Source organism: Diabrotica virgifera, chromosome 5 (assembly GCF_917563875.1).
Source record: "Diabrotica virgifera virgifera chromosome 5, PGI_DIABVI_V3a".
NCBI classification, from domain to species: domain Eukaryota; kingdom Metazoa; phylum Arthropoda; class Insecta; order Coleoptera; family Chrysomelidae; genus Diabrotica; species Diabrotica virgifera.
In genome coordinates, this window is record NC_065447.1 from 53,060,894 (window position 1) to 53,087,436 (window position 26,543).

At 33.1% G+C, this 26,543-nt stretch overlaps 1 protein-coding gene across 1 annotated transcript in view; it reads right to left on the minus strand.

Moving 5' to 3' along the window:
• LOC126885733 (putative inorganic phosphate cotransporter) overlaps positions 1-26,543 on the minus strand; it is a 63,729-nt gene that overhangs the window by 18,725 nt on the left and 18,461 nt on the right. The window contains exons 5-6 of the mRNA XM_050652508.1: positions 9,901-10,089; positions 7,861-8,160 (exon numbers count right to left, since the gene is read on the minus strand). Of these exons, the coding sequence (XP_050508465.1) occupies positions 7,861-8,160; positions 9,901-10,089 (489 nt within the window). The remainder of the gene's footprint in view (positions 1-7,860; positions 8,161-9,900; positions 10,090-26,543) is intronic.

A 26,543-nucleotide genomic window follows, 5' to 3' on the forward strand; every position in this document is an offset into this window, starting at 1 on the left:
AAGTCCGTTTCAGACGTCAAACGGGCTGCTCGATATCCCCTACCCTGTTTAAAATTTTCTTGTAAAAACCATGAAACCATAGAAAAGAAAGTGCAAAGGAATGGATATGTCAGTAAGAAATGAATACCAAGATACCCTAAGGGTATCTCACAGATAACTAGAATACCTTAAGAAGGCCTATGACTCAATACCTAGAACCAAGCTATTGGATCCAATGGAAGACACCGAAGTTCCACGAATATTAAAAAATCAGGGAAATCACTCAGCAAGAATAACAAAGTAGCTGTCACAACGGGCAATAGGATGTGAAGTCCATTTAAGACGTCAAACGGACTGCTACAGGGCTTCTTCACATCCCCTAGTCTGTTGAAAATATTCGTGGAAAAAACCCTGAAACCGTGGAAAAGAAAGTGCGAAGGCATGGGTATACCAGTAAAGAATGAATATCTGTATAGCCTAAGTTTTGCAGACGTACAAATAGTGATCGCACAAGTCGAAGATGGTCTCAATAGCCTGGAATATACAAAGAATGAAATGGACATACATAAACCTAAAGAAAACTAAATACTTAACAGCGAAGAATACAGAAATAAAACAGCTGAAAATAGACGAACGTAAATAAATCAAAGGAACATACAAGTACAGTGCACAGATTCTAAACGTGCCTGTGGGGGATGGCGTCCATGTGCCGTATTATAGTCGGTGTATGAGAGAGAAAGTATTTAGGTTTCATAATATCAAACAATGGAACAAGTGAAGAAGATATAAAAAATAGATTAGGACAAACAAGAGACTGCATACGAAAATTGAACTCATTACTATGGGAAAACATCAGTATAGAAACAAAAAGTAAAATATTGTTATGAAACTTACTTTACTATTTTATTATTTATGTTTTTAGGCACTAAGTTTAATTTAAATAAAGGAAGACTTACTTTATATTATTTTATTTTACATCACTTATTTCAATTTATTTAAATACTTACAAATAACTCAAACTAACACATCTAATTTATTTACAAACTCAAATTTATGATTTTACTAACTAAACATAATAATTCCGATAACTAATACATTTAAAAATACACGGCGCACAACTCGATTCGAATACAATAATATTATTACGCGTCGATCACTGACTGGTCTGCTGAGGTAATTTCTCTTCTTATATACTTTGGTAGCGCTCGTCTCGAATGCCGTGGTAAGGACTCGTATTCTCTTGTAACGACCCGAATCTTCGATCAGAAATAGGCCAGATTGTGAGCAGCATTATAAATAGTGACACATTGCCCCCTCCTTAAAAGATGGTTCCTCCTGGAACCTTGTCGGGACTGGAACTGGATGCTGGTATCTGCAACTAGACCCTCTTTTACAACTCCCAGTTGTATAAAAGTGACAGGGGACTGTCTTCGCTCTGCACCAGTAACTATGCGGATTGCAACAGACTAACACCTGGACCTCGGTGTCTTGAAAAATTTCTTCTTCCATATTTCGGATAACTCTCCAGTCTAATTGGCTGCATTCTAACTTTGGCATGGCTAACTTTTGCACGTCGGACTCCAACACGTGCTCTCTCAATTGAATTAATGCATCCCATACATCTTAGTAGGTAGGTTGGTCATGGGCAGTGTCTTTTGTTACCAGATAGAATAGGTAACGTGATGCATCTTGGAGTTTCAATGCTTTGCCAGGAACTGGCAGTTGGCATTGAAGTTCTGCAACTCGACCAAACTTTCTTCGAAAGGCAGATGCCAACCCTCGTGCGTCTTTGATACCGGCTGGGATGGTATGGGCCAGTGAATAGTCATCGGGAAGTGCGAGTAGATCTCACTTTTCTTCAGTGGTAACACCACGTCTTTCTTTACCGGTACCTCCGTAGGCCCCCATGAACTCTTCAAACGTGAGGTCAGGTACGGCACCAACCGGTTATGGTGGACTATCATCGGCTTTCTCCTAGGAATCTTGCCTATTCGGTAGATAACGTCATTAATTTTCTTGACAATGAGGTACGGGCCTTCCCAGAACTGCTGCAACTTGGGGGAACAACCTGTTCGCTTCTGTGGGTTATAAAGCCAGACTTTGTCGTTCTCCTTGAAAGATCCCTTCTCGGCTTGGGTATCGTATCGTTTCTTTATTCGGTCGCTAGCGATCTGAAGATGGGAACGGACCAACTCATGTATATCGTCCATTCTTCTTCGCAATTCATTCACATAATCCTCACCAACCACATCTTCTCCAGCTCGACATCCAAACTCTAGATCACAGGGTAGACGCATCTCACGTGCAAATAGGACTTTTGCTGGTGTTTGGCCCGTTGATTCATTAACAGCAGATCTATAGGCCATTGCGAAGAACGGAAGGTACTGGTCCCAGTCTCGCTGATGATTGGACACCATCTTTGTCAAATACTTGCCGACTGTCTTATTCATATGCTCCACCATTCTATAAGATTGCGGGTGATAGGCCGTGGTTCTTGTCTTCTTCATGCCTAGTCTATCACAGATTCCCTGAAATAGATCGCTCTCAAAGTTCCTTCCTTGAGCACTATGGATCTCCAGAGGCACTCCAAATCGGCTGATACAGTCTTTGATTAGCACATCTGCAATAGTGGCGGCCTTCTGGTCCGGAATCGCGTAGATCTCAACCCATTTCGTAAAGTAATCCATTACGACCAACATGTATTTGCATCCATTTTCACTTTCTGGAAATGGCCCGGCGATACCCAAAGCTATTCTTTCAAACGGACTTCCAACATTGTACTGCCTCATAGGAGCCTTTCGTTTTCGGCAGGATCCGTTACTTGATAACACCATGACAAGAAGTGTCCTGACTTATGGGTGTAAAAATTGGATAATAAACAAGAAAACTAAAAACAAAATGATTACAACAGAGATGGAATTCCTGAGAAGGAGCTGTAGAGTGACAAGGGGCAAGCGCGGCTCCTCCTTAGGGTCAATTGGTCAATGACCCCCCTAAAATAATCTCATAAAAATACCAATTTTATTAAAAATATCTTTTATCTAAAACTTCACTCTGAAATATAAAATTCTCTCTCAGCAGTCTCCATTGGCAAAACAAATATAATAGATATAATAACGTCGCGCCTCGCGCTATACACAAGCCCGTGGCTGGGCCGTATTTTAAATTGTCTATATACAGTTCTTATGGCTTATGGACAAATGCATGTAAAATAGAAAAGAGACGGCAGATAGCAATTTCGTGGGCGAGAGTGGGAGTGACCTTTCCGTCGTATACCTCTAGTAGAGTCGACGGCCTCACGTTTAGTTAGAAAACAAGATGAGTGTTGTTGACGAAATAATTGCCTTAAAATCTGCTGGAACACTAAATTATGAACGGCGGCTTGAGAAAAAAGAAAGTGGTCGACCAAAACCAAACATGAATTTAAAACAAACAACAAAGGATAGGGGTAAGGACATTCAAAGATATTTTAAAGAATCAATGTACAATTTGTGTGATTGGATTTGTGGCTGCAGTGTGAGAAATGCATTTTTTTGCTATCCGTGTTTACTGTTTTCGAATGACGCTGTATGGGCGAAAAATGGAGTAACTGACATTAAGCATTTAAAAGTGAAAATTACAAAACATGCCTCTTCAACTACTCATATAAATTCATCAATGAGTTACGCAAGTTTAGGACGTGTTAACATAAGACAGCAACTTGATAGTGTATATCGTAAATCTGTGCATGACTTTAATGAATTGGTATCTAAAAATAGGTATATTTTAAACAAACTAATCGACTGTGTAAAATTTTGTGGAGTTTTCGAAATTGCATTGCGCGGTCATGACGAAAGTGACAGCTCCAATAATCGTGGAATTTTTCTGGGCCTTATCGATTTTGTTTCTGAACTGGATTTAATGTTTAAAGAACACATTGAAAAAAGTACAGTATTTAAAGGAACATCGAAAACAATTCAGAACGATATTTTAGAATCAATGTTAGCCATTGTGCATACTCATATCATGAAGGAGATTGGCCAGACAAATTTTGTGGCCATTCAAGTAGATGAGACCACAGACAGCTCCAATAAAACGCAGATGATTATCATATTGCGATATGTATTAACTGGTATTGTACATGAAAGATTTTGGAAATTTGTTAACCCCCTAGGTACTACAGCACAACATTTAACTAATGTAATATTGGAAGAACTTCAATTATTAAAAATTAATGAAGCACCTGAAAAATTGATTGCCCAAAGTTACGATGGTGCATCAGTCATGAGCGGTAAACTGGGAGGAGTACAAACAAAAATTAAAGAAATATACCCAAATGCACACTTCATTCACTGCTATGCCCATCAATTTAATCTTATCCTCCAAAAAGCGGCGAGTCAACACAAACCGATAAAAATATTTTTTGCAAATTTACACGGATTTTCGTCCTTTTTCGGCCGATCTCCAAAACGTACGATGGTTCTGGATAGAGTGGTTAAAGTAAGGCTACCTAAAGCTGCGCCTACTCGATCTCGATGGGCTTTCAATACAAAATGTGTTGAAATTGTATACACTTATAAAGATGATTTAAAATCTTGCTTAGAGGAAATTATTGATGAGGAGCAAGATGGTAACAATATAAATCAAGCAACTGGTTTAAAAAGACATTTGGAAGATGAGCATTTTTTATTTTGGTTAAATTTTTTCCATAAAATAATGCCCCATGTTGATATATTGTTTAAACAATTGCAAATGCGAGACATTGATGTTATATCTGTCAAAAATTGTATCCTGTCTTTTAACAACAATATCCAAATAATTAGAAATACTATTTTGGAATCAGAAGTACCAAGCACATCAACAGCAAAAAAAAGAAAAACTACTGCAGAGGATCCAAAGCGACGAACTGCACTTGAAATTTGTGATATTATTATATCTGAAATAAATCACAGGTTTAGTTTCAATGATCATCTCATGATTTCACAGTTATTCTACATAGAGAAATTTGAAGCATACACTACCAACTTTCCGCAAAATATTTTAAAAATGGTGACGGCTAATTATCCCACAGTGAATATTTCCAAACTAAAATCGGAACTTGAAGTCTTATATTGTCGTGAGGATTTTCGCAATAGTGCTGGTGCAGTAGCCATACTTCAGCTTTTTATTAACATGAATTTGTCTGAAACATTTTCTGAAGCAGTGAAGTTATTAAATATTTTGTGCACACTCCCTATGACAACCGTGGAAAGTGAGAGATGTTTTTCTACTTTAAAAAGAGTAAAAACATTCCTGCGTAATACGATGGGACAACCTAGACTTAGTGCCTTGTCTATGCTGAGCATCGAGAAAACGCTTGTCAAGAGCATTCCAAATTTCAATGAGAAGGTCATAGACTATTTTGCAGAACTAAAGGATAGAAGAATTGACTTAAAATATAAAAATATTTAAAGTAAGTTTCGTTTTAATAAATTTACAATTTATTATACTATAAATATTCCTATCTATATATCAGTCAATAACCTGTTCATACCATTTTTCCTATATTTTTTAAAAGATTTACTCTAAAAAAAGACAAATTTAATTTTCGGAAAACTAGGGTAAATAGTATTGAGTTTTATCTAAGTCTGTATTTTTTATCTAAAATATAAATGCTAAAAGATCTTTTAAATACTTTAAAAAATCAACAGTTTGAAGTTTTCAAACCAAAATGACCCCCCTGAAGATTGACCCACGAGCCGCCGCTGACAAGGGGAGATAGAATAAATAACACAGAGATTAAGAAAAGGATGGGAATGAACTTAGATATAATAGACTATATAGAACAGAAGAGATTAACCTGGTATGGACATATCAAAAGAGCAGACAAAAAACGGCGGATAAACAGAATAACAGAGTGGAGCCCGATAGGAAAAAGGAGGAAAGGCAGACCCCGAAAACCTTTCAGAAATGATGTGGAAGCAATGGAAAGAAGAAACCTGCAGAAAGGGGACTGGCAATACAGAGAACTGGAGAGAACGGTTGAGTGAAGTAATACAGTGATAACTGTGGAAATCCTTAGTATGTACATATTTCGTTTGGATTGTATTGCATTGTCTTTTTTGTTTAGTGCATTTTTTGTATTTGCCAGTAAAATATATTTAAGCTATCTAAATAACAAATTATTAGGCAAAGTTTTTCAATCCTAATAGACATTAATAATATGGAAAATTATTAAAAATATTACTAAAAGATTTTTAAATTGAAAACTTATTGGTCCATTTCCCTGGTGACACCTCCAAGGTTTCTACAATATGCAAGCCAGATGGATGCTGCAGTGAAGACAAAAGGGAAGGAATTCTACACTATGCAATTCACAACCCCGTCTGCAGCTTGGTAAAGTTCCAACGGAAAATGGACCTAGTTACTCTATAGGAGTAATACTAATATAAAAATAAAAATTTATACCATTTTTATTCTGAAGCTATTTTCTTGTGGCATTTTTACAATTTTAACTATTTAGAATGGGAAATAAGCCACAATATTATTAAAAAATGATTTTTATTAACGTTTCGACGCCCAAATCGGGTGCCGTTGTCAAAATTTTTATTCAGTTGCAATGCGAAGGCAATACAATCTTATCTTTCACTTAGAATACGGAGCGCAGTCCAGCACTCTGAATCGACGATTTTCGACTCTTATTGGAGTCTCATCGGAGAGACGTAGGCCTGCTGCTCTATACTCTAAGTGACCAACACTGAGAGTTTATCCCCCACACCCCGCAACTGACGTGAATGGATTAGGTGACTAGCGTCATCTGGCAATTGAAAGGCAAAGTTTTTCAATTCTAATAGCGACATTAATAATATTGAAAATAATTAAAAATATTACTAAAAGATTTTAGTTGAATTTTCCGTTGGAACTTTGAACTTTACCAAGCTGCAGACGGGGGCTGTGAATTGCATAGTGTAGAATTCCTTCCCTTTTGTCTTCACTGCAGCATCCATCTGGCTTGCATATTGTAGAAGCCTTGGAGTTGTCACCAGGAAAATGGACCAATAAGTTTTCAATTTAAAAATCTTTTAGTAATATTTTTAATATTTTTCAATATTATTAATGTCGCTATTAGGATTGAAAAACTTTGCCTTTCAATTGCCAGATGACGCTAGTCACCTAATCCATTCACGTCAGCTGCGGTGTGGGGGATAAACTCTCGGTGTTGGTCACTTAGGACTTAGAGTATGTATGGAGCAGCAGGCCTACGTCTCTCCGATGAGACTGCAATAAGACTCGAAAATCGTCGATTCAGACTGCTGGACTGCGCTCCGTATTCTAACTGAAAAATAAGATTGTTTTGCCTTCGCATTGCAACTGATAAAAATGGTATACATTTTTATTTTTATATTAGTATTACTCCTATAGAGTAATTAGGTTCATTTTCCGTTGGAACTTTACCAAGCTGCAGACGTGGGTTGTGAATTGCATAGTGTAGAATTCCTTCCCTTTTGTCTTCACTGCAGAATCCATCTGGCTTGCATCTTATAGAAGCCTTGGATGTGTCACCAGGGAAATGGACCAATAAGGTTTCAATTTAAAAATCTTTTAGTAATATTTTTAATATTTTTCAATATTATTAATGTCGCTATTAGGATTAAAAAACTTTGCCTTTCAATTGCCAGATGACGCTAGTCACGTAATCCATTCACGTCAGTTGCGGTGTGGGGGATAAACTTTCGGTATTGGTCACTTACATTATGGAGCAGCAGGCCTACGTCTCTCCGATGAGACTCCAATAAGAGTCGAAAATCGTCGATTCAGAGTGCTGGACTGCGCTCCCTATTCTAAGTGAAAAATAAGATTGTTTTGCCTTCGCATTGCAACTGAATAAAAATGGTATACATTTTTTTAACAAATTATACTTACAGATTATAGTAAACAATTTCCTCGCGAATGTGATTTTCAGGTATTTCCTAGTAATAAGAAAGTCACACAACCATCCTGAGAACATTGAACAGATCCACATTACCAGATAGGGAATCGAATTCCAGATTCCGTTATCCACAATACTGAATTTTAAGACGTCACTCATGTAAGTAGGTAGATCAGTGAGCAACGTGAAAAATCCCCAGTCGTGGCCTAATTGTGCTGCCACCAAGGCCCATATGGGTGGAGAGGTCCAGATAGCCTTCCATGGAGTAGGTTGTCTCTTTTTTGAGACTGAATCTAAAATGGGGAAAATATTTACCCGTTTGTAACTATTTGTTAGTAATAAACTAAAAATTATAAAATACTGGTTCTTTATAAAATTTCGGTTCTAAAGTGGTTTTAAAAATTAAATTTTTAAATAAAAAAACTGTTAGGCCCATAAATGGCCGTTTTGGTGTGTAAATTTCCTCTTCACGACGGATTTGCTGGAAAATTTGAATTAACTTCTCTTGCTTCTCTTATCGTCTACTTGACTTTTGGACTTGAGCCCAGGGTTGCCTTTAGTTGGGTGATGAAAGCCATCCCTTCTCCGGGGTGAAAAACATACGTTCAAAATAAGTCCGGAAATTGATAAACCGACTAACTCTAAGCAACTTTTGTTCTATAGAGTTTTTTTTACTAAGTCGATACTTTTTGATTATTTGCAAGTAAAAATGTTAATTTTTCATCAAAAACACGCTTTTAGACGTTTTTTGCAAACAAATCCAAAAGTAAACATTTTATCGAAAAATTTTTACAAAAATATTTTTACACTTAGCAAAAATTTAGCTTATAGAAATAAAAATGGCGTATGTATGAAGTCTGTACACTCAGTACTACCCAGTAGAAGCAGAGTTGTAGCTCATGAAAAGTAGGTTTCTTTTTAACAAAAAAAAAAACTGTATTAAAGTGTTTAAAAAGCTTTATTTTTATTTTTTTAGCATCAAAACTAAGCATATTACCCTCAAAATAAATTTAATCAATATACTAGTCAATACTTTATGTATTGATTACATGATCTCTAAATTTAACCGGTTTTAAAATGCTTATTTTTGAAAAAAAAAGACAGATTAAAAGAGATGAAAAAGTTTATATTAAGAATCGGGTTTTGTAGTTTTGTGCAAGTTAAAAAACGAATGGCAGCTTTGAAAACCTTAACTAGAAAAGAATAGTTGGTGATAAATCGATTACGAATTTAAGATATAAGACTTACTCCCTCATATTTTTATTCTCTAAAAGTGACCCTCGCATAATACGTGGAACATGTCATGTAGCTACAAGTTATTTTTTTTCAGTGCGTCATTAAATTCGACATATAGGATTTTAAGAATGTCGACAATCATTGCACAACATTTTAATTAAATATGACTGTTGTCAGAATATTTATATTTATAAAAACATCAATATTTATACAAATATTTGCCAGATAATTAATGTGTAAACTATTTTAATGTACAAATAAATAAATATAAAATCAAATTTCGCTATACAACGTCCGAATATACCAATGACATAAATTATTTATATTTACGTCGCTGAAAAATATTAACCTAGAAATTACAATTATCATTTTAACCGCTGATATTGTAATAGTACTGTTACGATCGATTATTTTTGTGTCAAATTATCTTTATTCGCAATATTAATTGGTTATCTATTTAGTGTATGAGTAGAGGAGTAATCGCCAACTAATTATACATCTATAAGTATAGGGTCGTTTTAATATGCAAATACCCGTCAACGAATACATAATTTTCAAAGTTGTATGAAAGTTGTATGTATAATAATCAAGGAGCTAGGTTTTTTGTGCCATTTCCAACTCTAATGCGTTAGAGAGAATTCGGTAATCTATGACGCATTGAAAAAAGGGTTTGGGATGAACTGTATTTTTAATTGTATGTCCTCGTTTTTCTAATTGGCGTGTTGTGTTTAACATAACCTAACAATATAAGTAATTTATTGGGCACTAATTTTTAACAAATAAAACATGATACTAACCTATTTTGGTTTTTAAATATTCGAGTTCTTTTTCAGTTATAAATGGATGCGTGCTTGGTTGTGAATAGCACAGAAGTTGCCATAAAATACACCATATCACCCGTGCGGTACCAAAGAAGTAAAAACAAGAGCTCCAGTTCCCTGTTGCTTTCATTAAAGCACCACTGACTACATTGGTTATTATTGTTCCTGAAAAACGTTACATTTTAGCTAATATGAATTTACTTCAATTATTGTTTACATGCGTCTTTCCCTCAAGGGGCGTAACAGAGGCCCCCGCAGCGTAAAGCTTGCGGAGGGCCCCAATCGAGTAGGGGCCCCATCTTGTCGTCTGATATTATGTACAAATCTGTTATAGGGTATATGATTTTACTTTGTGTGTTTAAATTTAAAAACGTAAATTTCTAAATAGGCGTATTCGGCAAGTGAATCATCTCATATCTAGAAACTTAATCCTTTCCGGTCTCAAGAACTTTTATGGGTGGCGACAATAAACTATAATGCTTTGTACGTGAGTATTGAAAGATTTGAGAATTGCAATTTGTCGAATTTTAGAACAATATTTCTAAATCTAGAAATGGGCTTTCTCTTTAATCTTTATCTACCTGTTTAGTTTTCGATACAATTATCCAGAGGCGTAACAGAAGCCGCTTGCAGCATGAAGTTTACGGGGGGCCCCAATATGTCAAGGGACCCATCTTGTCTAATATATGTAAACATGTGTTGTTATATTATTTGCATACATACGTTTTTTAAGCAGTGTAGTATTGAAAATGAAGTTTTCCATCCGAATTAATAAAATTGTAGATATATTCGCTGATAGTAGATAGTGCACGAAGAATGTTGTTCATCTCATAGAATAATACTAATGTAATCATTTAGTAATTTTTTTCTATTTTGTTCTATACCAATAAAGATGAAAAATGTAAGTCGTCATAAACAATCCATGAATACACCAATAGCTCAGTAAATGACAGTTTTGGAGTAAAATTATCAGCGTCACAACGGACGTATTTGCTTGACAATTTGGATTTAGGTTCTAGTTACACTCCACTTCAAAGTTGGATTTATGCCGTTGGTTGAAAAACATACGTTTAAAATAAGTCCGGCAATGTATAAATTGAGTAATAAAACGCAACTTTTGTTCTATAAAGTTTCTTTATCTATGTTAATAATTTTCAAGTCATTAGCGAGTGAAAATGTTTATTTTTCAACAAAAAAAAAACAATGTTTTCAGACGGGTTTTCTGCAAATAATTCAAAAATAAGTATTTATCGAATTAAATATTAGATAGGTATCGAAAAAATATTTGTAGCAAAAGTGTAGCTTATAAGATACAAAAAAATGGTGTACTTATTCATGAAGACTATCGACACAGTAAAAGCACAGTTGAAGCTCATGAAAAATTATTATTATTCGTCCAATTCCAAATCGAATATTTCAACCTAAAATAACCAAAAAATGAAGCAATTTTCGGGAAAAACTCATTAAAACTTTTTTTAAATGTTTCAAAAAAAGCTTTATTTTTATTTTTTATAAAAGTTTCTAGCACCAAAACTATACGAGTTACGCTCAAAATAAAGTTGGCCCCTTTTTTAGTAAGAAAATCGTGAAAATCGGCCCCTATTTCGCACCCCAAATAAAATTTATCATTAGCGCTTTACCATTTACTATAAATATTTATTGTTTATATGATCTGTAAGTTTGACCGGTTCGAAGTTCTTATTTTTGAAAAAAATTGGTTTCATATTAAAAAAAGTTTTTTATTTTGGAAAAATGCCTTTTTTTCAAAATAACTTAAAAAGTATTAGTGATACGAAAAATCTCACAGAGTAAAGATATGTAGGTCTTGCTTTTATAAATATTGTGACTCTATTTTGGTTTTCTGTTAGACAAAAATTGGTAAAGATATGGCTGTTTAAAATTTGCATATATTCGTGATTAGTGACTCGTTCAAGCCCTTCAACTAGAACCCTTTTAAAAATAGGCACTTTGAACCTATAAAACTTACAGGTCATATAAAAAAGTTAGGTAATTTGTAAGGCGATAATGATTAGTTTCATTTGGAGTGCTAAATAGGGGGAGATTTTTTACAATTTTTTTACTAAAAATGGGATTAACTGTATTTTGAGCGTAACTGGCTAAGTTTTGATGCTAGAAACTTTTGTAAAAAATAAAGCTTCTTTTAAACACTTTAAAAAGTTCTAATGAGTTGCCCCGAAAAGTAATTAATTTTTTGGTTATTTCACGTTGAAATATTCGATTTACAATTTGACGAATAAAAAAAACATTTTTTTATAAGCTAGATACATTTTTGTTAACCATATTCTTTTCGATCGAATACTTACTCTTTTTTACTATTTGTGAAAAATCGTCTAAAAACGTGGATTTATTGTTGAACAATAAACATTTTTACTCATAATTAACTCGAAAAGTCTTAAGTTAACCACTTCGGTGGTGACACTGAAAATTACACGGTATCGCCATATTTTACGTTGATTTACTGGGCTGTAACACATATAGGTATTTGTTACACATGTCGCATTTAGTAATGTTTTAAAGGGGTGCCCCGACGGAGTTTGTTACACCACTGTTTCCCTCAAGAACCAATAAATACTAAAGCGGAATGAAAACCTGTTAGTTAAAAATACGCATAGTATATCACTTATAAAAGTTCAGGTTAAAATAGAGAGTAAACGCGTACCCGGAAGAAGAAGACACTCATGGCTTCAAAACTTACGCCGATGGTTTGGACTAACATCGATCGAGTTATTCAGAAAAGCTGCAAATAAAGTTAAAATTGCTATGATGATAGCCAACGTCCGCAACGGACAAGGCACATGAAGAAGAAGAAGATAAAAGTATAGTATTTTCCAGACCAAATGACAAAAGTGTCATTCGTAAATTTAGCAAGGTGCAAAGACTGGCTTGCTTTAAAATCACAGAGGCTCTAATAGTGTCACACTAGTATGCGAGTTCCAGATTAATAGTAAATACGCGGCAATATAAGAGCCGATGAACGTACTAGAAGAACATCAAGTATAAAATACAGACTGTGGTCTAAAGCCAGCTGTGAAAGTGCCAAAAAACACCGAAAAATGCATGAATCTAAACACAACATAACTTTCACTTAGAAATTTTCCCAATCAAGCACATGGCAAAATATAATGGACAAACAAACGCTAATAGGACTAAAGTTCTGCAGAAAACAATAATTGGAATCAGCTTAGAACCATAACAGGTTTCTTTACTGGACATGCGCCAGTTAAGGGACACCTCCATATAATGGGAGTATTTCATGTAGACTTAAGCGGCAGACTGTAACATAGAACATGAAACAGTTGTCACAAGTAAGCATGTGACATCCGTACTTATTTATAACAACAGTCAATCATATTTTGCATGACTGCGTTGGGCAAATCCCAGATGGCAAATATTTTTGGAGACTACTTAGGGCCGGTATTTCAATAGCTACTTAAGCTTTTGCTTAGCTAAGCCTGTGTCAAAAGTTAAGAAGCTTAAGCCGGGTGCCGTATTTCCATCATTTCCTTAACTAAACTGATGCTCAACTGTAAAGTTAATTGGTTTAGTACCTCTGAATACGTCAAAATACCAAAACTAACTGTTCTGAGGTAAAAACCACTACTGTTGACGTTTAATTTTATCTTGTCATCGGTATCAATGTCATTTACTTCACTTAATTTTGTGTACATAGTGCATGTGTTGTTAGTTTATTTTATTGCCGATATTTTCTCTGGTTATATTGTTATTGTTATTTTGCATAAGCAATAGATCCGTCTTTGTAATTTTGTTTATTGGATATATTCCTTAAAATGTCAAATTCGAATGTAAGTTTATTTTTGTAAAATAAATATACCTACCAAGCTGTAGAAATAAATAATTTTCATGTGCCTACACCTTCCAAAAGTAGTGAGAATTTTAATAATCGTTATTACGATTAATAAATTAATAGATTAATAGATTATTTAATAATCTAATAATAACGTTATTACTCAAAAGTTGGTTTTCAAAATAACTCTCTAATTAATAATCTATAGAAATAACCTCAAAAAACAGAAAACAAATTTTAAGCAAAGGCTTAAACCAACTCGTGCGCGAGCTTAAAATTATTTGGTTTAAGCCTAGGCTTAAGCCTCAAATTGAAGTGGAAATACAGGCATCTAAGCTTAAGCAAAGGCTTAAAGTAAGCTTTGGCTTAAGTGAGGTTGGAAATACCGGCCCTAAGTGACTCCAAACACCAAATGGTACCAATGTTCTGGAACTCTAGAAGCCGGTACAGGTTTGTAAAATTCTATAATGGGTATCACGAATGAAAAGATGATGCGCAATAAGCCAACTGGCTGAAGCACCCCCAGTTTATAACACAAGACAAAAAGGGACAAGAAGGCTAACTTAAGGGAATACTAGGTACATATCTTAAAAAAAATTGAATATCTTTTTTTATTATCCCGGTTCTTTTATAGCGTTCTCCGCCTTCCAGTTCCTAGTTTCCAGCTTCGTCGGTCGTTGCATTCGCCAGGGTTCGCCAGGGTTCCATTCGCCAAGGTTCCTTTCCAAAATAGGTATCCAAAATAGTTTCTGCCTTACTTTCTTTCTTCTTTCCCTTGGCATCCATTTTAAAATTTGTTTTGATAGAGAGGCGTCGTCCATTCTTTCTATATGACCATACCAGATCATCATCATTTTAATTTCATCTATGATAGTTGACTTGGCTCCCATTAATATGTCTGATTTGGTCATTTTCTATTCTTCCAAGCCTTGATTTTCTTCTTCTCCAGAAGTCCATTTCCAATGCAAGTAGGCGTCGTTCCAGGGATTTAGTTAATTGCAATATTTCACATCTATAGAGAGAGAGAGCATTATACTTTTAAAGATGGAGTTAAAGATGATATGGTGTCTTTGATTTGATAGTTCTTATGACCATGGATTGAATTAAATATCTAAGTTTTTAAAATCACATTGGTTGCTTAGATTAGTTATAAATTTGATTAACCTTTTTTACTTCTATATATTGAAAATGAATAGGTTAGTTCTTTTAACAAAATACTTCAATCGAGAGTTTATGATAAAAAATAAACTAAATCAATTTAACTTCAACAAATTTATCAGATCTTGCTAATAAACAAGACTTGTTAAAATAAAAATTGTTAAAAATCCTACCATTACTTTCCACATAACAATGATGTTCGCATCATGTTCAAAGCATATACTACCAACATTCGTCGGAGTATATTCGTTTTAGTGTATGCGTAGTACAAGCATAGAATGTACCTTAAAAAATATTCTAAATTTCATGTACTTTTGCATATACTCCAAAGAATATTCTCGTACCGAATATACTGAGCACATTCGTGTATGTACTATCTCGTAATATTCGTAAAAGTTTATTCTTAGAATATACCCTTATCGAATATTCTTAACACATACTTATAAGTAGATACTTTTAAAATAGGTATCTAAAAAATAATATGTATGTATAGGAAGTAGGAAGAATAACTTCGTTATTTTTTTTAATAATAAAATTAATAAAATTTATGTATGTAGTAGTATTGGACGAATTTCATTTCAAAATTTTTGTATGGTAAAAAAGTTTAAACATTAATTGTATTAACGTTTATTATTAAAAATTCGTTTTAATAATTGAAATGACTTTACAATTTCGAGTTTATCATGAGTATTTTTACATCGTTGGAATTTGAATTTAGGTACACTCAATTCAATATGGGCCATTCCAGCACCAAAACCCACAACCAAAGGCTTTGGTGTTGCCAACCATCGAGTAAGCATTTTCCGTCAACTTACCTTAAAAACTCCCACTTTTATAAAAAAAATTTTCTCCTGTTTACAAAATCTGAGAAGATAGGTATGTTTAATTATTTTCAAATGTTTTGATTATTTTGAAATAATTTTTAAATAATTAATAGTTGACTTTTTCCTTTTATCACCTTTTATGTTAAAAATTCCCGCAAACAGGGAACTTTCCCTCCGTTTGGCAACACTAACCACCGATACCGATGCACCGATGTTTTGTTCGGTGACCAAACAAACTGCAAACGGCCACACGGCCAGTCTTTTAATACCTGGATAAGGATTAGAGATAGGAAACAATGAAACGAAAGTAAAATATGAAAACGAAAACAGGCATTATTTGTATATGTATCCATAGATAAGAGGGTGTCTTATCTATGCAGTGTTAAGGATGAAGACGAATGATAAAGTACTATTAGGACTAAAAAACATACATAATCTCTTTATTTTGTTTGCGGTGCTTCAAAATATAATCTATTTTGGTAATTCAATATTACTTAAATAGTAGGTATCTAGGACATATGTATAAGTATATAAATTTTAGTTACTCATACATAGTTTAGTTTAGCTAAATATTATATAATAATTTATATAAATAACTAAAATTTATAAATAATATGTACTTACTTTTTAAGAAATATTGTAGAATGTAGATACTGACTACATTCTCATATGTAATTAGAATATGTAAATATAATAGATATTTGGTAGAACCAGTAGAACCTAAGATGAGATTAGGTGATGCTGAAAACATACTACTTCTGAGCAATATAGCACTTTCTTAGAACATTCTTTAAAATATATTCTTCCCATACAAAGATGTGCGGTAGTACGTTCTAAGTTTATAAATATGTAGAAAGTTTATAGCACTTCTATGGAATGTTCTAAAAAGTACATTCTTGGTATATACTGAAAAGAAGTGCGGTAGTAAGTACACTCTAAGTGTATACATAGAACGTTTAAGTACTGTAATGTAGTATATACTCAGTATCTGCTCTGCACATTCGCAATGGTCATTACGCATATTCTCGGTATGTACTTTTTCTGAAAAGTATGTTCTATGAATCTACTAAGAACATAAAATTGTTATGTGGGTTAATAATGGTAGGATTTTCTTAGAAAATCATACGTCAAATAAAACGTTAATCTGACGTATGATCATTCATTCATATGAAAAACATAAAAACAAATTAATTTGTAAAGACAAAAACCATTAAGTATATAATTGTAAATAAGTGTTTTAGGTCGATTAACTTTTAGTATATATACCTACTCCATGCAAAGATAAATGATTAGGTGTATTTCACAATATAGTAGGTAGATAACAATCATAAGTAATTTTTTTGATTTTGCCGCGTCTCAAAGATTGTACAGATAAAAAAGGACAAGATAATATCAATAGTGTCTATTTTTATCCTTTTTTGAGTGGTCATATCCTTAAAATATGATTTTATCTCTGAGTTTTTGGTTTAAAAATAGTATCAATGAGTAATAGGTACAGATGTTATTGTTATCATTGTGTAAAATTGGTCTGATTACGTTTAAGGGTCTTTTTTATTATTCACGTAAAGATATCCAGTAACACACGTGTTACAAAAATATTTCTTATACTTAATATATTTTTTAGTTTTTATTCTTTGAACAGTAAAATTTCAGTTTTTTATACGTTGAATGTTATTATTAAATGTCGTAATAAGATGTTCGCAACCCCACAAATTCGTAACGGCGTTTTTCGTAACGCCTTCAATTCATAACGGCGACACTACGTAACATCGACACTTCGTAACTATAACTATTCGTAACGGTATAATTCGTAACGTCAAAATTAAATTATTCTGTTTACTGTTGTTAATGTGGAAACTAACTTTTATTACAGTTGCAATAATTTGAAATTAAGTTTTATCAACTTAACAAACCAGAATCAGGATAAACATTTTTAACATATTTCATATTTTGTGACATTTTGAAATTTTTGAAAGTTTTATTACTATAAGTCAGCGGTGCTCAAACAGTCGACCGCGATCGACCGGTCGATCGCCAAAGTTTTTGAAGTTGATCGCGATTCACGGAAAAAATGCACATGGAAAATGTGGAGACTGCGCTTACTTGTGTATAATATGAAGTGTCATGCACTTCATGAAGTGCATTATCACCCAAGTAAAATGAAGATGAAAAACATATTTAATTACAACTCTCTGTAGTTACAATCTTTTATCAAATAGAAATGTGAAATATAGTATATTGTAAAACAAGTGAGAAAAAAGACATATTTCTCACGAGGCAGAAGTTTGTTTGTACGAGGCGAGTGCCGCAAATTAAGCGAGGGAGAAATATGTCATTTTCTTATGTGTTGTACATTGTACTTTTTCTATGGATGCAGTTTTGTTAAGAGTTCAAACATCAAAATTAAGTAATTTAGGTGCTTTTAGGTATATTATATGCATAAATTGAAATAAAATACATAATATACAGGGTGTCCCGAAAAGAATGGTCATAAATTATACCACACATTCTGGGGTCAAAAATAGTTCGGTTGAACCTAACTTACCTTAGTACAAATATGCTCATAAAAAAGTTACAGCTCTTTGAAGTTACAAAATGAAAATCGATTTTTTCAATATATCGAAAACTCTCAGAGATTTTTTATTGAAAATGGACATGTATCATTCTTATGGCAGAACCACCTTAAAACAAAATTATAGTGAAATTTCTCCACCCCATAAAAAAATTATGGGGATTTTGTTCCCTTAAACCGCCCCCAAACTTTTGTGTACGTTCCAATTAATTAATTATTGTGGTACCATTAGTTGAACACAACGTTTTTAAAACTTTTTTGCCTCTTAGTATTTTTTCAGTAAGCCAGTTTTTATCGAGATGCGGCTTCTTTTTTACTATATTTACATAAAAAATTTATGGGGGTTTTGTTCCTTTAAACCCCCCAAATGTTTGTGTACGTTCCAATTAAACTATTATTGTGGTACCATTAGTTACACACAGTGTTTTTAAAACTTTTTTGCCTCTTAGTCTTTTTTTGATAAGTCAACTTTTATCGAGATGTAGCTTCTTTTTCAAAATATACCAAAAAATTTAAGTTATAAATAAATTTTCAGATTATTAACAGGTGTCTATAATCATACTTAACCATATACAAATATGTGGTGGATTCGACAAATATTCAAAATATCTCGATAAACACTGGCTTATCAAAAAAGTACTAAGAGGCAAAAAAGTTTTAAAAATATTGTGTTTAACTAATGGTGCCACAATAATAATTTAATTGGAACGTACATAAAAGTTTGGGGGGTTTAAGGGAACAAAACCCCCATAAAATTTTTATGGGGTGCACAAATTTCACTATAATTTTTTTTAAGATGTTGCTGCGATAAAAATTCTTCATGTCCATTATCAATAAAAAACCTCTAGGAGTTTTCGATATATGAAAAAAAATCGATTTTCATTTTGTAACTTCAAAGGGCTGTAACTCTTTTTGTGTGCACTATTGTATATAGGTAAGTGAGGTTAAATCAACCTATTTTTGACCCCAGAATCTGTGGTATAATTTATGACCAATCTTTTCGGGACACCCTGTATATGTAGGTATTTAATATTCTTAAAATTATGTCATTTATTAAAAATTCTAATTAACCCGGGAGCAGTCGCGCTGACTTTTGTTACGTAAGCAGTCGCGCGTAGAGAAAAAATCTCACAATACGAATTTAAAACAAATTTCTATTTTATAATATTTTTATTTATTTGTTATGCTAACTATATTTCTAACAATTTTAAAACTAATTGGCTCTCACCAAAGACATAAATTCCACAAAAACAAAATAAAAAAATAAAAAAAAATTCCTGCGCAATACTACAATCTTTCTCAAGGCACTTACGAGTGGAAATTTAGGTTGCAAAAGTTTTCATCAAGTTATCACGGAAAAGGATAAAATGTTAGATTTTTTCTAACGGCGCGACTGCTCCCGGGTTAAGAGTTATTTTTGAACAGTTTTGAAAGGTAATCCCTGGTAAGTTTTGCTTCAACACATTTTTTTTTTGACAATATTAATTGTGCTTGTATTGTGCATGTTACCATGGAAACCGCGATCATATATGGAAAACCGTACGACAACCAGTGAGAAAAAATATGTCTCACTGTAATAGCCGACTTTTCTCACTGCATGAGAAATTTTTCGTTTTGAATGTATGTAAAAAGTGAGAGAAGTTGCACATTGTGTAGCATCCATAGAAAAAAGTTTTTATTTTAATTTTTTTACTAGCAGTCGATCACTGGACGCTTGCAGTTTATGTGGTAGATCCCATGCAGTGTAAGTCTGAGCACCACTACTATAAGTGATAATTCAGGATACAAATTTAAATTTACACAAAAATAGCAAAAATATGTGTATGAAATATATTTAAAAAGAAGTGATCTTAAAAAAAGTAATACGTGGCGGTCTCATAAAAAAAATCACGCAGTATTCGAAGAGAATCCCTGACCGTTTGACAGGTTGCCTCGTCCTGCTGTAACCATTGTTGATATTAAGCTTGAATCATTTTAGAGATATTTTCCGTATTACATAAAATAGCACTCCATGAAAAAAATTTTTTGTGCAAAACTGAGAACCATTCTGAAGCACATAACATTAACACGACATTCACATACGTGATAATGACGTTCGGAAACCACTCAGTACTTTTCGTGTTCAGGGACAGTAGATAGCATATATTAAAAGGTGAAAGAACATTATATAGTCCAGAGAAATAAGGTTTTTGTCGGAACACTTGAGCAGCCAGGTTGCAAATAGATTTTTTGGGTACTATATACCTAATACATTATAAATACAAAAATGCGCGAAAATTACGATTAATTATTATAAATACGAGAAATTTAGTTATTAACAAATAAGGGTCAAAAATGGCAGTTTTTTCGTTTAAATCGCTACAGGTAAAAATAGGGTAATTATATAAGTTATTTAGAGTATTTGTACTTTAGCAGATTAGCCACGGTTTAAACTGGCTCTTTTTTAATTTTGATCCGATCATTTTTTGCTTCGGAAATTGCAATATAAAACTAAAATTTCAAAAATAAAAAATGTGCTATAACTTTTGCAAAAATAGCCTTATGACTTTCATATTGCACGAAAAGTTGAGTCAAGCATTTCATATAATACACAAAAAATTTTAAGACGATTCGTCAATTAGCTTAAATTTTATTCAATTTGTTTATCGCAAAGAGCTTTTCTTTGCAATGTTATTGTTCAGAAAATAATATTGACATAGCAATTCTGTGGAAACCACATGCAAGAAGAATAGTTATATTTTCAAAGTGTTGAAAAAAATCAATAAAGAGTCGTTTTTATCATTCCGAAAAAGTTTAGAAAAATAGATTCATTTTTGGCTTATAAACAATTTGAGTAGCTTTGTTAATATTGACTATAGAGTAAATCAACTTTAGGATTTCAAAAGCTGGTATTTTTACACGAATTTTCAGAAAAAAACTTTTTGCTTAGCTTAATTAGGCTCAAAGTTAGCCACTTTTATTATTTAATTCGCAGTTATTTCTATATACATCAAATTCTCCTGTAGCAGTGTTAGTTACCATACTCCTCAGAAAGGGCTTGGCCGATGTTTATGAAATTTTCCACCTACAGTGGAACCTCGATTATCCGTCTCTCCATTAACCGTCACCTCTGTTAACCGTCAGGGTCGGTACATAAGTTGTATTCACTACATATAAGTAAAAATTAGTCATAAATTTATTTTGTTTGAGCATTGCGATAAGTCGATAAGCTAAACGAAATTAGCTGAAATGTACAGTTTTGCTATCACCATATTTTTAAGGCTGAATTAACTGTTTTGTTTTCGTGGCCTAAAGATGACATAAAAGAATGTTTAATTTGTGATGAGGACGCAAAGCTATTTCGCCAAAGGACCCCACATTCTGGGAAAGGCCCGATGGCAAAAGGTCAGTTGGTCGACCAAGAAAGAGATGGAAATACGCAGTAGCCAGTGACCTACGCAAAATGGGAGTACAGCAATGGGAAATAGCTGCTCAGGACCGACAACAATGGAGGGAAATAGTAAACGCGGCCAAGACTCACATAGAGTTGTAGACGTAGAGCCAAATGATGATGATGATGATGACGCAAAGCTATCCATTGTTGACAGATGATGAAATCTTTAAAATGGCAACAGAGGCGGAGGAAGCAGATTCAGAAGCTGACACAGACTTAGAATTTGACGGTGGCGATGTCGATGATACTATTGCAACTGACAAAAATTGGCGTAGAGAAGCTGTATCGCACATGCAACAATTCATCGAGTGGTATTCCCGACAAGAAGAAGCCAATAAAGTAGATTACATGATGTTACGCCGATTAAGAAATTCAGCCGTTGCAAAATGTTACGCAAGAGTAAAACAAACAAAGATTCAGAATATTTTAAAACAAATTGATTCGATTGTACGAACACAAGTCTCTCTTATATTGTCAAACAAAACATACAAATAAAATTTGAGAGCTGTATTATGAATGTTTGATTTTTTTTATTGTTCTGTTAACCGTCTTTTCGATTATCCTTCATACCCTTGGTCCGGTGCCCTGACGGATAATCGAGGTTCCACTGTATATCCTATAGGACGGAGAAGAGGTTTTAATCTATTTTTTATACCCATAAGTTATAAGGGGGTTGCCCCCTGACATTTTTTTTATTTTTTTGAACAAAATTTTCTATTTTAATTTTATATGATGTAGAACTAAAAAATACATACAACCCTTAATTTTCACTCTTTTATCACCAACCCCTATTTGTTAATAGCCATCTACATATTTACATCTATAAAATTCTCCTGTTACAGTGTTACTTTCCATACTCCTCCGAGACCGCTTGACCGATTTTTATGAAATTATATATTATATTCGGTAGGTCTTAGAATCGCTCGTAATCTATTTTTCATATCACTGAGTGACATGGGGAGTTCCCCCTAACATTTTGTAATGTTAAGTGGGGATGTCTGTACATAACGTACTCTATAAGACTACGAGTACAACATACAAATTAAAAAAAATATGATCAAAATCCACCAACAAGCTCCGGTTATATTAATCGCAGCATATTTTTGCAGAATCAGTTTCATTTTTTGAGTGCACGGATTTTATTAATTCCCCTCCACCGACCACGAATTAATTCCGTTCGGACGCCATTTTTAAAACTTTATTAACCACTCTGTTGAGGTTCAAAGTTTACTCAAACATTTACACATAAACTATATATCTTTAACTTCAAAATAGCTCAAGTTAGGCTGCTTAATTGTTATAAACAAAGTAGCCGTCAATTAAATAAAAAAAGTGGCTAACTTTGACCGTAATTAACCTAGGTAAAAATATTTTCTTTAAAAATTCGTATAAAAATACCAGTTTTTCAAATCCCATTGTAGTTTTAGCCTATAGTCAATATTAACAAAGTTATTCAAATTGTTTATAAGCCAAAAATGATTCTATTTTATTAAAATATTTTCTGAGTGACAAAAATGACTTCTCAATAATTTTTTTAAATGCTTAAAAAATATGACTATTCTTCCTTCACATTGTTTTCACAGAATTGCTATATTATTATTATTTTCCGAACAATAACATTGCAAAAAAAAGCTTTTGGCGATAAACAAATCGAATAAAATTTAAACTAATTGACGAATAGTCTTAAAATTTTTTGTGAATTATGTGGACTGTTTGATTCAACTTTTCGTGCAATATGAAAGTCTTAAATTCATTTTCGCAAAAGTTATAGCAAATTTTTTATTTTCGAAATTTTAGTTTCATTTTGCAATATCCGAAGCAACAAATGATCGGACCAAAATTCAAAAAGCGCTATTTTAAACCTTGGCTCAGTTACTAAAAGAAAAATATTATAAATAAGATATTTTACACTATTTTTACCTGTAGCGATTTAAACGAAAAAACTCCCATTTTTGACCCTTATTTGTTAATAACTAAATTTCTCGTCCAAACTGTGACGGGCATTTTTGTATTTATAATGTATAGTACCCAAAAAACTCATTTGCAACCTGGCTGTTCAAGTGTCCCGAACGCATCTAAACATTCCGTATATGTATTTGGAACATAGGAGTTTTCTATTGGTTCGTTGCAGCACGCGGTAATATTTTAACCAATATTCGGCGAGGTTCCAAATGCATATACGGAATGTTAGTCGGTCCCAAATTGATATACGGAATGTTAAATATCGTACACCGAAAAAGATAAGTTTTTTTTAGAGTCTTTTAAAAGGAGATTGATTTTAAAATACTTGTTACTCTATTATTAAATAAAAATAAAACAATTATAGTATTTGGAATGTTATTTGGTGCGAAATTCATATGCGGAATTTTAATTATTCGTAGACCAAAAAATGGGACTTTTTATTAATCAGTTAAAGGAGACTGATTTTAGAATACCTATTTTATTAACGTATTATTAAAGAAAAATAAAACAATGATTAGGTACTTATTTGGTGCGAAATTCATAAATGGGATGGTATAGATTTGAGAGACATATTTCTTTATTTGACTAAGGTTTCGCTTTCTCAGAATTTTTAATGACTTGCACGTGTTGTTAAGTATGTTTAGATATGTTTCAGCTATTCAATTATTCAATTCTGTTGAAGTTTAGGGCTGTGTGCTATCCTTAGACAAGGAAAGAGAGGTGCTATCAGACGAAAATTAAAATTAACTTGGTTATAACGTTTGCGGTTGTGTTTTAAATATTATTTATTCTATAAAATATTGTATATTTAGCATTACGCTATAATTACTATTTCCGCTAATTTTATTATCTTATTTCTTTCATTATTCTTTCTCAAAAACGAAACAACGTTAGTATCTTTCGCGGTACCTGTTCCGTACTTGTCCAGGATTACTTCGCATGCGCACTTTAAAAAAGAGCGTTCTTTTTATTAAAGTGCGCATGCGATTTTTAAAGTGCGCATGCGAAGTAATCCTGGACAAGTACGGAACTGGTACCGCGAACGATACTGTTGTCATTCGAAATGCACATTCAAATACCAGGGCTTTACCCTGTCACAGCTGTTTCTCGTCTATGCGGCAACAAAGTGCACCCTCATTAATTAAGTACTTTATCAGACAATTATTGTGTCAACAACCCACCTAATGCATCGAGATTGTTAACTGCAATAGTAGACGCCAGACCATAAATGATTTATCGTTCGGTCATCTGGACAACTGGTCATCTGGACAACGGGAAGAAAGATAACAAACCGTTTGTGGGTTTTCTATATCAGTCACTAGCCAAGATGTGAACGATAAACACATATACCGGCTCGACCTTCCGAGAGACTAAAAACGAAACACATTTTCGTTTTAACAATAAAAATTACCATTCGTTTGTACACATTATTTCTTGGTCGTTTTATTACATTTATTTTAATTAAATTCCGCAACTCACCCATCGGAATGTATATTTACATAATAGATTTGCCAAAAAGTTTTAAATACATTGTAATCAATGAAAATAAGTACCGAGTCGACATTAGAAATGAAGAAGACATGAATAAATGGCTAAATGAATACAAAAGTATTTTTTTTTCAAGCTGGAGAGCTACACATACGAAAAAAAATACTGCTCACTATTTATGCAGGTAAGTTCTTATAATATAATATTTGATGAAATATAAATAATAATATTTTATATACATACAGTGCACTGGAATAAGTGTTACCCCCTTATTCACCTATTCACCCATAACCAAAACGCTCAGACAGGTCGATTTTTAAAACAATAATAGTACTTATATTATAACATCAATGTTTCGAACTTTACGCGAACCCTGTTTTATTTTTATTTAATAATACTGTAACAAGTATTTTAATATCAATCTCCTTTTAAAAGACTCTAAAGAAACTTATCTTTTTCGGTGTACGATATTTAACATTCCGTATATGAATTTGGGACCTATCTTTTTCCGTGTACCTACGATATTTAACATTCCGTATATGAATTTGGGACTGACTAACATTCCGTATATGCATCTGGAACCTCGCCGCCTATTGGTTAAAATATTACCGCGTGCTGCAACGAACCAATAGAAAACTCCTAGGTTCCAAATACATATACGGAATGTTTAGATGCATCTGGTATATTTTTGCCTTATTTCCCTGGTGTAATATTTTATTGAACCTTCGATTAAATTTTAGGTATGTGGAATGTATTCGGTACACTAAATAAAATGTGATTCAAATCTCCTATTTTCTACTACTCAGTACATAGATTTGAATTAAAAACTTTAATTCTTGAAAGATGTACAGTGAAACATTCATGTCCAAACTTCATTCTTACTAAGATTATTATTATATATTCGAGGTATGAAAAATATTTGTCTGTAAAAGTAATAATGTCCAATAGGTCGTACATATCAGCAAAGAAAAACATGATAGCTTGAAAGTTTTTTAATTACAGATATCTTTTATTTCCTGGTATTAATTATATACCTATTACATCAACTTTTACTGGTGTCGATAACAGATAAGTTAATTTCCGTACTTGTCACTCTTATCAATGATTTTGTAAATCAATACATTCATAATGATTCACGGTATCCATAAGAATGTATAAATTAATTCCTTATTAGTAAAAAACAATGGAAAACACTTATCAACAGACATCATAATCAATCAGCCAATTGTGTCCACTACTGGACATAGGCCTCCTCAGTTTTGTCCACTGTTCTCTACACTGGGCTATTTGTAGCCAGTTTTTCTCTAATTTTTTTACGTTGTCGGTCTATGTAGTCGGTATTTTATGTAGTCGGTG